Genomic DNA, 17,365 nt, shown 5'->3' with positions numbered 1-17,365 from the left:
ACCACTGCTGCTCCGCAGGACCATGCTGACGGGGGGAAAATGTGCCTGGGTGCCGGTGGCGCCTCCTCCTCCATGTACTCTGGCTTGCGGGAGAGGGCATCCGCCCTGACGTTCTGCTCTCCCGGGATGTAGTGTATGGAGAAGTTGAAGTTCGAGAAGAACTCTGCCCACCGTATCTGCCGCTGGTTGAGCACCCTGGCAGTTCTCCAGAACTCCAGGTTCTTGTGGTCTGTGCACACCTGGATGGGGTGCTTGGCGCCCACCAGGAAGTGTCTCCAATGTTTGAACGCAGCGTGGATCGCAAGAAGTTCTTTGTCAAACACGGTGTAGTTGCGCTCGGGCTGTGTCAACTTCCTGGAGAAGAAGGCACAGGGTCTCCACTCCCTGTTGGTGTCCAGTTGCAACAAAATGGCGCCCACAGCTTTCTCAGAAGCATCTGTCTCAATGCGTAGGGGCGCGTCCTGGACCACGTGGAACAGGTTCTGGTCTGAGGCGAACACCCTCTTGAGGCTTTCGAACGCTGCTTGCGCCTCTGGTGTGCACCTGAACTTCTGCTTGCCTCTCAGGCAGTCAGTGATGGGAGCCGTAACGCGAGAGAAGTTCTTGATGAACTTCCTGTAGAAGTTGGCGAAGCCTAGTAGGCGTTGGGCATCTTTGCGCGTCCTGGGGCTGTGCCAGTCCAGGATGGCCTGCACCTTGTCCTTGTCCATCGCCAGCCCCTTGTCTGACAGCTTGTAGCCCAGGAAGTCCACCTCCTTGGTGTGAAACTTGCACTTCTCCAGCTTCACATACAGGTGGTTCTCCTTCAGGCGCTGCAACACTTCCCTGACATCTTTCACATGCTGCACTGGGTCATTGGAATAGATAAGGATGTCATCCAGAAAGACCAGGCAGTTCTTGAAGAGGAGGGACCCCAGGACGTGGTGCATGAAGGCCTGGAAGCATGCTGAGCCCCCTTGCAAACCGAAGGGCATCACCAGATATTCAAAAGAGCCGAGAGGCGTGAACATCGTGGTCTTCCACTCATCGCCTTCCCGGATCCTGATCAAGTTGTACGCCCCCCTCAGGTCTAGCTTGGTGAAAATCTTGCCCCTGCGTGCTGCTGTCAGGAGATCATCCACTCTGGGCATGGGGAAAGCCACTGGCTCTGTCACCGAATTCAGCCGTCTAAAATCCACCACCAGGCGGCGCTGTTGCGTGTCTTTCTTGTCCACCCAGAAGACCGGGCTGCCCCCTGCTGCCTTGCTTTCTCTGATGAACCCCCGCTTGAGGTTCTTGTCGATGAAAGCGCGCAGATCCTCCAGTTCCTGGTCTGACATGGCGTACAGCTTGGCTGGGGGTATAGTTGCCCCTGGCACCAGGTTGATCTGGCAGTCAAAAGGCCTGTGTGGGGGTAGGTGGTCGGACTCCGCTTCGCTGAAGACCTCCTGCAGGTCCCAGTACGGCTTGGGTATCGCCTCACCCCCTTTGACGTGCATGGTGGCCACCGTGGCTATCGGAGGCCCCTCCCCTGGTTGGTGCTGCATGCAATGTTCCAGGCAAAAGTCCGATCCAAAAGTGATGCATCTCTGGTGCCAACTGATGGAGGGGTCGTGGCGCGCCAGCCAGCTCATGCCCAAGACGATGGGGGGGTCTGAGATGGTGGTGACGTTGAATGCCAGTGTCTCTGAGTGCCTTCCCACCGTCATTCTCATGGGGGGGGTTTGATGAGTGATGGCCCCCCCCCAGCAGCTCTCTGCCGTCAATGGTTGCCACGTGAAGGGGAAAATCCAGCTGCAGAAGCTGGATCTGGTGCTCTTCTGCAAAGTTTCTCGAGAAGAAGTTCGCTGAGGCACCACTGTCAATTAAGGCAAGGACTGTCAGGGGATAGCCATTAGGGAGCGTTAGCGTGACTTCTAGAACCACTCCTGCTCTGGGAGGGGTGGGCTGGCTCTGCTCCTCTCTGTGCGGGTGGGTGGGCTGGGGCTGTTGTCTGCTGACTGTGCCTGGCTGCTGCCCCTTGTCTCCTGCAGCCAGGCTTTCCCGTTTCCCTGCTGTGGTGCTGCGTCAGTGGGGGAGGGCACCACCGTTCCCGCCCTTCCTTGCCACTCCCTGCGATGTGGGCAGTCTCTGACGAGATGCTGGGGGGAGTTGCAGAGAAAGCAATTCCCGCCCTTTCCCTCCTTGCGTCTTGGCGCCGCTGGGGTTTGAAAAGCCCGCGCGCGCGCGCTATCAATCTGCATGGGTTCCTGGTCCTGGTTGGCCCCAGGCGTGGCTTGAAAGGGTTGTTGGGGGAGTGGTTTCTCCTGCGACCGTGGGAACCAAGCCCGCTTTGCGCGCGTTGCTTGTTTGTCGCTCCACCGGGATTCCTGTCTCACCCCCACCGCCAGAGCCGCTTTGCTCAGCTGATCCATATCACTGGGCTTTGGACCTCTCGAGAGCTCATCCTTCACCTCCTCATGCAACCCCAAGTAGAACGCCGCTTGCATTGGGGGGGACCCCAGTTCCCACCCCAATCTGTGCACCAGCATGGTGAATTTCGCCCAATACGCGCGAACTGTCATATTTCCTTGGCGTAAATTATGAAGTTCCTCCTTAGTCTGGTCCATATGACTATCGGACGAATACATCGTTTTCAAACCTTCTAGAAATAGTTTGACATTCTTCATGCAAGGATTCCTTGTTGCAATTAACGGTCTTAGCCACTCCCTGGCTGCCCCGGTAAGGTGCTCCACAATAAACGCTACTCTGTGCTCATCATCAGGGAACTCATCGTGGTGCAGCTCAAGAGCATACACAATCTCAGTCTCAAAGCCTTGAAATTCCTTCGGGTCTCCATTGAACTTGCTAACTAGGGTCCCAGCTCTCCTTCCTGGCAGCACTTGGACTCGGGGTGCCCCTCCCGCCTTGTTTTTCTCTGCATCCAGCTTGTTTTGGAGGTCTACCGCCACCGCCCTTAATTGCTGCTCTTTTTCCTGAAGCTCTCTCACCTGTTCCGCAAGTTGTAGCCGGTCGTCCTGGACCTTCTTAGTCTCCTCTTTAGCTGCCTTCAATTCTCCCTGCGCCTGCAGCGACAGCTGCTGCAGTTCTAGCTGGGCTTGCTCCGCGATCTGCCGCCACTTCTCCGCCTCTGACACGCTCATCCCGGCAACTCCAAAGTAGCCCAAAAATGATTAGGAGGTTGCTGTCACGGTGGCCGGAGTGGACTACTTCAGAGTAACGACGCCACGCAGCTCTGCATTTTATTCTTTTATTGGTGCTGCGTATTTACAGTGCTCAAGTCATTGCTATTTACACGGAGTGATGTGGTCAGTCGGTTTCAGAACCTCCTAATGGCTTTTGGCGCGTCTTTCTCCAACACAAAAGCTTTGGCAGACCCATCCTCTTGCCCCTCCTCTTCCTGCGTAATTCTGGAGTTGGGGGGATGGGTCTTCCCCCCTTGCTTGCCCCTTCCTGTCCCACCTGGGACCCTGGCTCCTCTACCTTGCCTGAGCCTCGGACACGACTTCCTGCTTCCCCACTGGAATCGGAACTCTCCCTGCTTTCCCCTTTGCTCGGGGACGGGCTTGAACTCAGGAGGGGAGGGACTTCGCGATATCCCCTGTCCCTCACAGTAAGTCTTCTGGTTTGTGAACTGTTTTCGGAAGCTGAACATCCTCCGTTTTGAGTGTTACGCTGAGGTCTGTTTTTGCTATTTATTTTGCATTCTTGTGACTCTCTTCTTTTTTCAGTGACTGTGTGGAACCCAAATAAAAAAATTCCTTCAGTAGCACCTTAAAGACCAACTAAAAGTGCTACTGAAGGAATTTTTAAATTTTGCTTCGACTCAGACCAACACGGCTACCTACCTGTGTGGAACCCAGCTCAGCTCCTGATTGATTGTGCGACTGCAGTACATTGTTTATTGCTTTCAATTTATGGATCCATGGTATCGTTAGATCGTAAAATTCATGTTAAATGGCTGTTTGAGGGGTTGTTTTTAAAAGTCTGGAACGGATTAATCCGTTTTGCATTACTTTCTATGGGAAAGCGTGCCTTGGTTTTGGAACGCTTTGGTTTTGGAACGGACTTCTGGAACGGATTAAGTTTGAGAACCAAGGGACCACTGTACTGCAGGTGCCCCATAACACCCATTCCACGTTTCTAAGCACTTGATCATTTAGTGTGGCAGCACCTTTGGAACTCCCTGCCTATTGATATCAAACAGGAGCCTTCACTGTACTCTTTTGGGTTTCTGCTAAAAACAACAACAAACCAACACATTTTTGTTTAGACAACCCAGAAGCTTAGGAAGTTGGTGTGAAATCTAACTTGTTTTAGTATTTTAACTTTTGGTGCGTTGCATTTCCTGCCTTATCTTTTTGTAAACCTCTTTGAGGGTGGGTGTTTGGTGTATAATTTTCATGAAATAAATGTAGATCCCCCCCCCCCGGTTCCTTACTTTTCAACCAGGGCAAAGTACTGCAGTGAGACAGGCCGTGTCCTTCGCTCTCTCTGGCTTCCTGTCCCCGAAAGGCTGCTCCCCCGCCCCCGGAATCCTTCCCAGTTTGTGGCTTTCCTTGCCGCACACCCTCCCCTGCCTCCCCGCTGGCCGTGCTCCCGTATCTCTCACACTGATCTCCGCAGGAGTGATCCTTCTGCTGGTGGGTCTCTGCTTCACAGTGGCTGCCCTGGAATCTGCCTCCACGATGTCCGCTCTCAGCGAGGGCTCGGCAGCTGCCAAGATCTCGTCCAGCTTCTCTGCAAAGTCAAGACATAGCATCCCCGTGAGCCAGGCTTGTCCTCCGAAAGCAGGAACTCGACACAGAGATGGGCTGAGTGAGCTGCCAAAGGGTGTGTGTGTGTGTGCTTGCATGCCAGCAAGGGAGCCCTGAGGCCTTCTGGGTGGCTGGTGAGGCATCACTCCCTTCACCTTGGAGGAGAAAAGCACCCCCTTCCCCCCGCCACAGGAACCCCGCAGCTCCTTGGAAGGATCAGCACCCGAAGGGCCACAATCCGGTCTAGGAGATCGGCCACTTCGATCGGGCACTATTACAGGCGCAACTTAATACCATCTCCACATTTGTAAGGATCTTTTAGTTTGGTGGCGTCTGTACTTTGGAACTCCCTGCCTCTTGACGCCAGGCGGGTGCCTTCACTGTACCTTTTTCGGTGCCTGACAACAACAAGCCTACCCAGAAGCATAAGAAGTTGGCACGAGTTTTAATCCTGCCCTTGGCCTACTGTTATCTTTTCGAAAGACGTAAATGGTGGCTGTTGCTCGTTCTTGCTGGCAATGTTATTGTTTCGTCTTTTTTCATAAACCACTTTGAAGATTCCCATTCCCCCCCAAAAAACAGCAACCAAGTGGCATACAAGTTTTATCAAATAAATAAATAAATGAAAAAGGGGACCCTCCCCACTTTTGTGCTTTCAGATCCCATGCATGCGTCTCCGTTTCACCCTTTCCAATCCTTTTGTTTCAAAAAAGTGCTCAGCAACACCTGGCCATCCTACTTTGGGCTCGGATGTACAGCTGCAAATATAACATTTTAAGTGTGTTTTAAGTGTGTTATACAAATGTGACACTAGATGGCGATGGTGAGCTAATGGGAAATTCAATATATATTTCTAAACTTTTTTTAAAAAGCATTTTCACAGTGGTTTTTTTATACATATAGGTCTAGAAGATTCACCCAGAATCTTCCATTCCCATTGAAAAAAGAAACAGCACAATTTTTGTGTGCGTGATGAAGAGGAGGGAGTTCTGTGCAACTTTGGAAACCTCGACTTGCTTGCTCTGTGGGATCAAAACAGACCAACCCCATTGGATGATGATGATGATGATAATAATAATAATAATAATAATAATAATAATAATAATAATAATTAATACCCCTGCCTATCTGGCTGGGTTTCCCCAGCCACTGTGGGTGGCTCCCCAACAGAACACTAACAACACGATAAAACATCATACATTAAAAACTTCCCTAAACAGGGCTGCCTTCAGATGTCTTAGTTGTTTATCTCCTTGACATCTGGTGGGAGACTAGTGTACCAATTGAATAAATAACAAAAATATTGCAGTCTACTCTACCTCACAGGGCTGTTGTGAGGACAGCGGAGCCATGCATACCATTTTAGCTCCTTAGAGGACAGGTCCAAAAATCTAACAATAGTCCAAAATAGTCCAAAAATCTAACAATACAGCCATACCTCGGGTTACAGACGCTTCAGGCTGTGTGTTTTCAGGTTGCAAATCATGCCGAATCCGGAAGTACCACAATGGGTTACTTCCTGGTTTTGGCGCATGCGCCAAAACACAAAATCATGCTTTGCGCATGCGCAGAAGCGCCAAATCACGACCCGCATGTGTGCAGACGCGGCGTTGCGGATTGCGAACACTGTGGGTTGCGAACGTGCCTCCCGCATGGATCACGTTCGCAGCCCGAGCGTCCACTGTAATGAAATTGATTTGCTCCCAACCTTTCCCCAGATGCCTCACTACAGACACCCCAGCTTCCTTCCATGGGTCTCCTGTGCTGTGATACCCTCCCACTTGGATTGATGCGATATGAATGTTATCTGAATGTGTTTATCTGATGGGAGATTAATTTTAGCTTCACTTTGAGGTTTTAGATTCTATGCAATTGCGGCAGCTTTTCTGACTTGCTGGTTGGCCATGCTATTTTGAATTATTTGCATTTTGTATGCCATCTGCAGCACTGCTCATTGCCTAGAGGTTCACTGCACTGCAGGAATAATCTAACGGGCACGTATAACATGCACATATAGCTGATAAATTGTTTTCTGACTAGCAAAATGGAAATTCAAAGGGGACTCAAGAAGCCAACAGACATAAATCAGGAGAGGAACACAGAAATACAGCCAAACGGCTCAGGACCGCAATACCTCAAGGACCGCCTCTTTCCATATGAACCTACCCAGACCTTGAGATCATCTTCTAAGGCCCTTCTTTATGTACCTCCTCCTTGAGAGGTCCAGAGGGTGGCAACCTGAGAACGGGGCCTTCTCTGCAGTGGCTCCACATCTGTGGAATGCTCTCCCCAGGGAAGTTCGCCTGGCGCCTTCATTACACACCTTGAGGCGCCAGGCAAAAACGTTTCTTTTTAACCAGGCCTTTGGTTGATCTGTTTGACATTCTATACCCTTGATGGCAGAAAGTGAGGAGGAATTAAAGAACCTTTCAATGAGGGTGAAAGAGGAGAGCGCAAAATATGGTCTGAAGCTCAACATCAAAAAAACTAAGATCATGGCCACTGGTCCCATCACCTCCTGGCAAATAGAAGGGGAAGAAATGGAGGCAGTGAGAGATTTTACTTTCTTGGGCTCCTTGATCACTGCAGATGGTGACAGCAGTCACGAAATTAAAAGACGCCTGCTTCTTGGGAGAAAAGCAATGACAAACCTAGACAGCATCTTAAAAAGCAGAGAATCACCTTGCCGACAAAGGTCAGTATAGTTAAAGCTATGGATTTCCCAGTAGTGATGTATGGAAGTGAGAGCTGAACCATAAAGAAGGCTGATTGCCGAAGAATTGATGCTTTTGAATTGTGGTGCTGGAGGAGACTCTTGAGAGTCCCATGGACTGCAAGAAGATCAAACCTATCAATTCCGAAGGCTCCAAGACTTTGGCCACCTCATGAGAAGAGAAGACTCCCTGGAAAAGACCCTGATGTTGGGAAAGATGGAGGGCACAAGGAGAAGGGGACGACAGAGGATGAGATGGTTGGACAGTGTTCTCGAAGCTACGAACATGAGTTTGACCAAACTGCGGGAGGCAGTGGAAGACAGGAGTGCCTGGTGTGCTCTGGTCCATGGGGTCACAAAGAGTCGGACACGACTAAACAACAACAACAACAACAACCCTTTTAAAATGTGGTTCTTTTTGGGGTGGTGGTGGTTATTGGGTTATTGATTTTTATTTTTATTTTATATACAGTGATACCTCGACATCCGAATGCCTCGACTTCCGAAGGTTTCGACTTACGAAGTCGGCAAACCCAGAAGTCTTTTCACCGCGTGCATGTTCTGCGCCTGCATGCGCAGAAGTGCAAAATTGTGCTTCGCGCATGTGCAAAACGGATGCTTCGACAACCAAAGCTTTCAACTTACAAAGAGCGCTGCGGAACGGATCGCCTTCGTACGTCGAGGTAGCACTGTATTGTGATCTTTTTTTTTGTGAACAGCCTTGAGACTTCCAGGTATAGGGCGGTATATAAATTCAAGAAATAAACAAATAAACAAATAAAATAAAACCAGGACAGTGTGGAAGCCGAAGGGACTCTTCTTGACATCTCAGGGCTCATGCTGTACACAGCTGAAGGACACAGGTCTCAATAAGATGAGAAGAACCAAGCGCGCCTCTTGATCCAGCATCCTGTTTTCACAGTGGCCAAGCAGATGCCTATCATGAGAAACCCGCAAGCAGGATCCGAGCACAAGAGCAGCTCTCCCCTCCTCTGGCTTCCTGCAACTGGTGCTCAGAAGTATGTCTGCCTCCGACTGTGGAGGGCAGAGTAGAATCATCCTGGCTAGTAGCCATCGAGAGCCCCCTCCCCCTCCATGAATTGGTCCAACCCTCTTTTAAAGCCACCCAAGTTGGGGGGGGGGCATCCCTGCCTCCAGTGGAAGGGAGTTCCACAGTTTAACTACGCGCTGCATGAAAAAGGATTTTCTTTTGCTTTCCTTCAGACAGAAGCCGCCTTCCCCGTCAGTGCAGCCCGCCCTGAAAGCTGGCCGCCTCCAGTTTTAGAGCGACCTTCGCCAACCTGGTGCCCTCCAAATGCAGAGTTGGGGGGGGCTACATTTCCCCATCAGTCCCGGCCAGCACAACTGGTTGAAGTTGTAGCATCAATAGGAGTATAGCATCTAGATCGAGGGAAGTAATAGTACCACTGTATTCTGCTCTGGTCAGGCCTCACCTGGAGTACTGTGTCCAGTTCTGGGCACCACAGTTCAAGAAGGATACTGACAAGCTGGAACGTGTCCAGAAGAGGGCAACCAAAATGGTCAAAGGCCTGGAAACGATGCCTTATGAGGAACGGCTTAGGGAGCTGGGTATGTTTAGCCTGGAGAAGAGAAGGTTAAGGGGTGATATGATAGCCATGTTTAAATATATGAAAGGATGTCATATGGAGGAGGGAGAAAGGTTGTTTTCTGCTGCTCCAGAGAAGCGGACACGGAGCAACGGATTCAAACTTCAAGAAAGAAGATTCTACCTAAACATTAGGAAGAACTTCCTGACAGTAAGAGCTGTTTGGCAGTGGAATTTGTTGCCAAGGAGTGTGGTGGAGTCTCCTTCTTTGGAGGTCTTTAAGCAGAGGCTTGACAGGCATGTCAGGAATGCTTTGATGGTGTTTCCTGCTTGGCAGGGGGTTGGACTGGATGGCCCTTGTGGTCTCTTCCAACTCTAGGATTCTATGATTCTAAGTTGTAGTTCAACACCTGGAGGTTTCTTGAACCCCTGCCCTATGCCATGTCCTTCCGCTCTGAAGTTTCCCGAGCAGCTTTTCCCTTCCAGGGCACCTGGGACTCTGCAGAGGGAAAACCAGCAGCCTAAATCACAGTCTCCTTAAGCGGCTTCTCTAAGCGACAACTGGCGCCTCGCAGGGCACTCTCACGCTCTAGGGCACCTGCGGCTTTCCTCTTAAGCGGAGCGAGTGACCGCCATGGGTTGTTCCAGACTCAGTTGCTGCTGCCAGCCACGCAGGGTTCTGCCTGGGCTGGAGACTTGGTGCACTTTGCTTTTAGAAAGCAGAGCCAATGGTTGAGCCAGTGCAAAAGGCTGCTTTCCCCGTGGTTTCTCATCACAGTCTCCCCTCCTCCTTTCTCCTCCTCTCAGGCCCCTACATCCCTTTGGATGAGACCGTATGGCACACCCACCACTTCCTGCCGGGAGCTGCCAGCAAACATCTCGCTGCTGCTTGTTTGGGCACATTTCTCTCCTGGCCCTGCATCTCCTATTTGGGCATCCTTCCTCTGCCTAAAGCCCCTCCCCCCCGAGTCTCACTGCTGCCCCGTCTTATGGGCTCACTTTCATACCCAGGCTCTGAATCTAAGAGGCACCTCTTCCACCAAGGGAGATGGCAACACAGCTGCCAGCCCCCATCATGCCATCACTGAGTCGCTTTCACCATTAGAACCACGACAGTCGTAAAGAAAGAAACAGCCCATTGCTTCATTGCTTGAGGGCTGCTGATGCAAGTAGGCACCGGGTCAAGCCTTTAAAAGCTTGTTTTAGATTTTGGCACGTGAGAAAAATCTCCTACGTTGCATGTTAGCCAGCCTTGCTTGTCTCTGGGTGTTTCCAGACTGTTGCCTTATGGTGTTTAAAATCCTCTGTTGTGCCGTTAATTGCAGGAATTGGAGTTGCATGCTCTGCTATGCTCTGTCTAGACCAGGCATCCCCAAACTCCGGCCCTCCAGATGTTTTGGACTACAGTCCCCATCTTCCCCGACCACTGGTCCTGTTAGCTAGGGATCATGGGAGTTGTAGGCCAAAACATCTGGAGGGCCGCAGTTTGGGGATGCCTGGTCTAGACCAGAGTGTGATGGCAGGATAAAGGTGGGCATCCCCCGGCACATCACCAGAAGTGTTTGCGCATAACGCCATGCCCAAACATGGCTTATGGCCGATGCGCACCTGAGCTCTGGCTTGGCTTTATGCTCTTTAAAGCTCCATGTCTTTTTAATTTCTCTGGAGCGTTCCCCGTGAAAACCCGCTCTTTAAAGCTCCGTTGGAGCAAATGTCAACTCGAAGAAAACCCGAATTGATGTTTGCCCCAATTCAGCTTTAAAGAATGGGTTTTTGTGGAGAAAGCGTGGGGCAAAATAAAAAAAACAAAGACCGCTCGGACACAGAGCCTTAAATTGTGGACCTCTGCCTGGAAAGAGCCGGACAAAAGGTAAGTCTGGAGAAGCCCTTAGTGCAGGCATAGGCAAACTCGGCCCTCCAGATGTTTGGGGACTACAACTCCCATCATCCCTAGCTGACAGGACCAGTGGTCAGGGATGATGGGAGTTGTAGTCCCAAAACATCTGGAGGGCCGAGTTTGCCTATGCCTGCCTTAGTGTGACGTCTGAACCTGGGGTCATGGGGACCAAGATGATGAAGAGTCTGGAAACTGAGTCTTATGAGGAGCAGTTGAGGGAGTTGGGGATGTTTAGCCTGGAAAAGAGGAGACTGAGAGGTGCCTTTTAATTTCTGACGGGCTCTCACATGAAAGATGGAGCAAACTTGTTTTGTGATGCTCCAGGACCTGAAGCGATGGATTCAAGTTACAAGAGAGTCTGACTCAACATCTGGAAGAACTTTCTGAGGGCAAGAGATGTTTGGCAGTGAAACGGTCTCCCTTGGGAGGTGGTGGACTCTCCAGGAAGTGGACGTTTTTAAGCAGAGCTTGGCTGGCCATGTGTCCATGGATGTTTTAGATGTGATTCCTGCATTGCAGAGGGTTGGATTAGATGACCACTGGAGTCCCTTCCAATGCTATGATTCTTTGATTCTACTAAAAAGCCTTCTGGATCAGACCAGTGGCCCAGCTAGTCCAGCAACCTGTACTCACAGGAAGCAAGCAGATGCTCATTATGGGAAATCCTCAAGCAACATTAAGTGTGTGAAATGCACCCAGTTCCTTTCTGAATGCCAAAGGACTCCAGCTTGAAGCTCACAACTGGCGTGGCCGAAGGAGCTGCTGTTTCATACTTTCTTGATGCTTTTAATGCTTGTGGAATTTGCATCTGGCTACCAGTAACTTCTAGCCATTCCCTCTGGACTGAAAGGGAAAGGAAAGCCACATGTTTATGTTTGGGAATCTGGAAAGGAGCAAAGACGAGAACTCCCTCCTGGTGTGCTTTTAGGCCACGATAAGGTCGCGCTGATCTACTTATGTCATTCTTTTATTGCACTTTACATTTTATCGTGTGGATACTGAGCTCTGGCAATAGAAACAGCCATTAAAAAGCTATAAGAGAGGGGAACAGGAGCCTTGAGGCAATTGCTCGGAGGCTGAGGAAACGGTGTCTCCAACTAATATAGCGGTTCCTCTCATCTTGCTGGCTTACGGAGAGCGTGCAAAACCTGAAAGGCCCAGGGCTGCCGCTGAGGGGTCACCATGGCCCTGAGTTACCATAGAATTGCAGATCTCAAGGGACCCCCTAGGGGTCATCTTGTCCACCCCTCTGCAATGCTAAAGAAGGCGCTGCCTCGATTACTGTTTTTAACTAATTGCCATCGCTGTTTATTTTCTGCTGGAACGAACGGAGGAAGCCTATACATGGGGTGAGTCGTTTGGATATACGCTTTGTGTGCCTACGTGGGTGTGCACATAGATCTTTGCACAACGCAGCCACATTCATGGACGCAAACAAAACGCCCTAAGCCCTCATCGTTCTTTGAACCTGAAGCGGTGTCTGGTGGGGTTCCTCCTGAGCTCAACAAAGAACGCTACATCCGGAAACCCACACGGTCACACTTGCCGGTCTTCAAGGAGCTGACCTTACAATCCCCGGGGAAACTTTGGCTGGACTCTCATTCCATGGGCTGTGCTGCCGGCCCCCCACCAACCAACAACGTGAACTTAGGACATGGTTTGCCATGCTGGCACGAAGGCTTCCTCTCCCGAACCTCCCTCCTTCCACAAACGGAACAGTGTGTATTGCAAAGACCAGAAATGGCTTTGGGGAGCAAAAGGTCCACTCTCCCATGTGTCCTGTGGCCCCCTCAGGCCATTAGCATGGACTGGGGTCCCAGTGCACCTTTTCATCATGCTGGGCAGAGAGGGAGGGTGGGAGGGAGGGTGGGAGGGAGGGGCAGCTTGGATCAAAAGGGGTTCGGACGAGCCCTGGAGATGGGCAGTTAAACTCACCCCCTTTCCTCCTCCGCATTGAGGCTTGGAATCAAGAAACAAAAGGACAGGACATCAATGGTGTGCAGGGTGCGCTCCCCTCTGCCCCCACACCCCCGGCATGCTGTGCCCCCCTTGTCTGCTCCCTCTGCCAAGGCAAGATTGCTCCTTAGGGAAGGGTTCTCCTGGGCCGTCCCCAAGTTTAGGGGTGGTGGCAAGCTGCATTCTGCAATGCTTCCCAGCGAGGCGGCCATGCAAGCCCCCCCCCCCGGCCATGCACCCTCTCACCTTGCCGGGGGGGGGGAGGAGGCATGCCTTCCCAGCCTCAAATAGCAGCACTGGGGGATTTGTCCCCCCCCCCCAGCAGGCGAGCTCAGTTTGAGTCACTCCCTCTATTGCCAAGGCTCAGCTTTGGAAAGGGAGGGGGGCCTCTGGGCATGTGCCGACCGCCTTCCCCTTCCACACAGACAGAGTCTAGGGACAGGGGTTCTGAGCGGATTTGAGCCCAAGCGCTGCTCTCCTTGGAAACTAGCCCCACTCGGCAGAGAGTGTCCTCACAGGCCGGTGGGGTGGGAGGGAGAGAGGGACCTCCTTGGGGGGCTCAGTTTCCCCAGCCTTTCAGTACATCCAGGGGCCAAGGAGGGTGCTGATCCGGGAGTCGCCCAGGCCAGCCCCACATCTGCTGTACATGAGCGGGAGGCTGTGCATGCAGTGGGGTGTGTGTGGGGGGGTAGCATTCATGCACAACCCGCCCCCTCCCATTATCTCCTCCCCTTTGGGCCAGGAAGCCCCCTCCCCAGAATTGCCAGAGAAGCCACGGCTGGTCATTTTCCATACGAGGCCTCCCCGAGGAGCACCCTGAGCAAAGGCAGACTATGCCACTCCTAAGGTGGGAACAGTGACCCCCCCGGGATGCCAATACTTTTCTCTGGCGTGGGGTGGAAGCACAGGGGCACAGGCAAGCATGACCCCCCCCCCGACCAGGCACTGACTTTTGCACTCCACCAAACCTTCCCTGCTCAGAGAAAGAACAAAGCATTCCTGCGTCCGGAGATGGGTTGGGGGGGCAGTTAGCGGGGGGGGGCACAGGGGTACAGCCCCCTTGGCCCAGCTAAGCAGGTCCAGGCCTGGTCAATGCCCGGATGAGAGACCTCTTGGGCACCCACCCAAATCTATGCTGCCTCGAGGTCCGGGAGACGGAAGGAAGGTGGGAGAGAGCAAGGCTGAGAATGAGTCAAAAGGACGACAGGCTTGGAGGACGGCTTGTACCCGGGCACCACGAAGGCAAAGGCCCAGAGCTGGGCAGGGAGAGGGAAGTTCTGCTGGAAGCCCCAGGGAAAGCAGCCTGGCATTAACAGGGAGTCTCGGCAGTGTGTTGCTGGCGGCAGGAATGGGCACAGCAGCGCAGGACCAGGAGAGGAAACCGGGCCCCACAAGGACCACGGCAGGGAAGTCGGGAGAGGTGACATTCTGCTGTTGGTGCAGGGGGGAGAGTGTTGGGCCAGGACCTGGGAGAGGCCTGGGTTCAAATCCCCCCCACCCGCTCTCAGCGCACCGGGCATGACTTTGGAGGCCAGTCGCTGCCTCTCTTGGGCCAACCCACCTCACAGGGTTGTTGTGCTGGTTAAATGATGACTACCAGGAGCTGGGAGAGGCCAGGGTTCAAATCCCCCCACTTGGAAATGAAGCTCATGCTGCACCACTAGTCTGACCTACCTCGCAGGGTTATATTTGGGAGGGCAGCGGCCTTGAAACCGCCTCGGAGATGGAGCCGAGGGCAGGTGGGTGTGGCCAGGGCACCCCCCGGACCTCTCTTGGGGGGAGTGGGGTGCTGCTCTCGCTCCTTGTACGCCCCTCTGCCCCGCCCGCCACGCATGCTCTCCTTTGGGTCCACCCCGCCCCAGGCCAGGACACTCACCCAGCTCCTCCAGCTCGGCGGTCATAGACTTGGATCGCAGCGTCAGGGTGGTGCTGGGGGCCCTCTTGGGCGGCGGCGGGGCTGAAAGGAAGAGGGAGGGCATTTTGCACTTGCGGTCCAGCAGCTTCTTGGGCGTTGCCAGGTGCAGGTGCCATTTCTTCTCCACGGCCTGGATCTCCTCGTACTCCCGCGAGGAGGAGGAGTCGCACTGCTGAAGGATCTTGTTCAGGCTGCGAGTGGAGGCAAACTTCTTCATGGTCCCACGGCCGGCCGGGGTGGGAGCGGGGAGGGGAAACAGCAACTGGGTAGGGGGGGCAAGAGAGTGTCCTGGCCGGGACCCTCAGGTCAGGGGGCTCCCGGGCATGGTCTGCCCAATCCTGCCGCTCAGCGGATCCTCTCCCTGGCTGGTGGCCATGGCCAAAGGGGGCACGGCACCAAGCGGATGGCGGCACTCCTAGCTCCTCGTTCTCATGGCCAGGCTCTTTTTCCCCCGCCTGGCCTGGCTCTCTGTTAACTCTGGGGGCTGGCACTGCCCTCGGGGCCTCTGCCCGGCGGCAGTGCTGCCAAGTGGCTCGGGCACGTGGAGACCTCGCTCCGAGGTGGCGGCGTTGGCGGCAGAGGGCAGGGCTGGTCCCCGGCTCTCCCTAGCCAGCCCGTCCGGCGGCGACGATGCCAGAGCGAGGCTCCATCTGCCATGGGGTTTGTGACAGAGCGGAGGAGCGGAAAGGCTGGCTCGTCGCTCCGCTCTCCCTCGCCCCGAGATCCGTAACAATGCGGGCTTCAACGCTCCCCGTCGCCATGGAAACCGGAGCTCCGAGCTGCTGCCAGAGGCGCCTGCATCAGAGACCCCCCAAAACAGGGGCGGGGGGAGCAGGGAAGAAGCACGATTCCCACACAAGGCGAGCCGGGGAGGAAGCTGCGAGCCCAGTCCGGGTAGGGGGGCAAAGCCAGAGAGTCGAGGGGGGCGGGAAGACCTCTGTCCCGCACGTGGTCCTGTCCGCGCTGAAGTGGTGAGCAACTGGGCTCTCTTCTGCCAGGGGGTGGGTGCCAGCCGGATCGGGCAGGAGGTGCCGTCGGTCTCCTCTGTCAGAGAAGGTCTTTGCGGTGCCCAGCAGAGAGCCAAGAAAGCAGGAGGCAGGTGCGCCAGCCACCAGGGTGCTCAGGGACGGATCACCGCGTCTACCGGAGGCTCTGAGAGCTCAGATCTCTCTCTCTCTCTGAGTGGAGTCGGCAGCGCGATGCCCACCGCACGGCTCCACCTTCACCACGACTCACACTCGCGCACTCTAGCAGCGCATAGGATAATTACAGCTCTGGGTGTCAAGTCACCTCCCTTTCCCCTCCCTTCCCCTCCGCTAGCTCTCCAAGCCGCCTGGCTCCCTGCCACCCAAGGAGGCACAGAGGGATGCTGGAGCTCCCCCCACAGCCGTCTCCTCCTTCCCCACAGTGCAGACCCACGGGGCTAAAAATAGGAGCCGAGCCCACCCTCCCCCTCTCTCTGCCTCTGCTGTGTGGGAGGGAAGCTGCCTTGCCTTCTCAGCTCCCTCCCGACTCGCCAAAGGCGAGGCTTCGGTGGCACCAGGGAGTGTTGGGGGGGGGGGACACAAAGGCAGCTACTGCCCCACCCCATACCCAGAAGGAGAGGTGGTGTGGTGGGGCCTCAGCCGGAAAGGGGAGCTTGTAGTGGGCGGGTGCTGCTCGCATGGACCATGGGAGGCACATGAGATGTGACTGGCTGGTTCTCATGCCAGAACGGCTTCCCGTACGGCTTCGCTCCCCACCCAGTCCTTCCTCAGGGCTAGCTTCTTAACAAAGCCAATGGTAGAGTTGGAAGGGACCCCCAAGGGTCATCCAGTCCAACCCCCTGCAATGCAGGAATCTCATCCCCGACAGAGGGCCATCCAACCTTCTGCTTAAAAACCTCCAACACACTGAGCAATCCTCCTCACCCATCTATGAGCTTGCCGACAAAGGTCCGTATAGTTCAAGCTATGGTTTTCCCAGTACAGTGGTACCTCTACTTACAAATAACTCTACTTATGAATTTTTCTACTTACAAATGGAGCTCCGTCCGCCATCTTGGATGCGGTTTAGATAGGATTTTTTCTACTTACGAATTTTTAGATAGGGTTGCTTCGACTTACGAATTTTTTCTCCCAATGCATTCCTATGGGATTCGACAATTTTTTTCGACTTACAAATGTGTGTTCGAAACGCATTAAATTCGTAAGTAGAGGTACCACTGTAGTGATGGATGGAAGTGAGAGCTGGACCATAAAGAAGGCTGATCGCCGAAGAATTGATGCTTTTGAATTATGGTGCTGGAGGAGACTCTTGAGAGTCCCATGGACTGCAAGAAGATCAAACCTATCGATTCTGAAGGAAATCAGCCCTGAGTGCTCACTGGAAGGACAGATCCTGAAGCTGAGGCTCCAATACTTTGGCCACCTCATGAGAAGAGAAGAATCATTGGAAAAGACCCTGATGTTGGGAAAGATGGAGGGCACTAGGAGAAGGGGACGACAGAGGACGAGATGGTTGGACAGTGTTCTCGAAGCCACCAACATGAGTCTGAGCAAACTGCGGGAGGCAGTGGAAGACAGGAGTGTCTGGTGTTTTC

General features: G+C 53.4%; 1 protein-coding gene across 7 annotated transcripts in view; it reads right to left on the bottom strand.

The window, feature by feature from the left end:
- SHANK3 (SH3 and multiple ankyrin repeat domains 3) overlaps window positions 1-17,365 on the bottom strand; it is a 425,727-nt gene that overhangs the window by 48,087 nt on the left and 360,275 nt on the right. For 6 of the 7 annotated variants that reach the window (XM_060279323.1, XM_060279324.1, XM_060279320.1 and 3 more), the window contains 2 exons: window positions 14,746-14,826; window positions 4,592-4,719 (listed from right to left, as the gene is read on the bottom strand). In XM_060279323.1, coding sequence (XP_060135306.1) covers window positions 4,592-4,719; window positions 14,746-14,826 — 209 coding nt within the window. The remainder of the gene's footprint in view (window positions 1-4,591; window positions 4,720-14,745; window positions 14,827-17,365) is intronic. The other variant, XM_060279322.1, reaches the window with a different exon arrangement.

The sequence above is a fragment of the Zootoca vivipara genome, chromosome 10, assembly GCF_963506605.1.
Source record: "Zootoca vivipara chromosome 10, rZooViv1.1, whole genome shotgun sequence".
NCBI classification, from domain to species: domain Eukaryota; kingdom Metazoa; phylum Chordata; class Lepidosauria; order Squamata; family Lacertidae; genus Zootoca; species Zootoca vivipara.
Note: the sequence above shows the minus strand (reverse complement) of the source record. Positions and strands in the feature narration are given on the sequence as shown.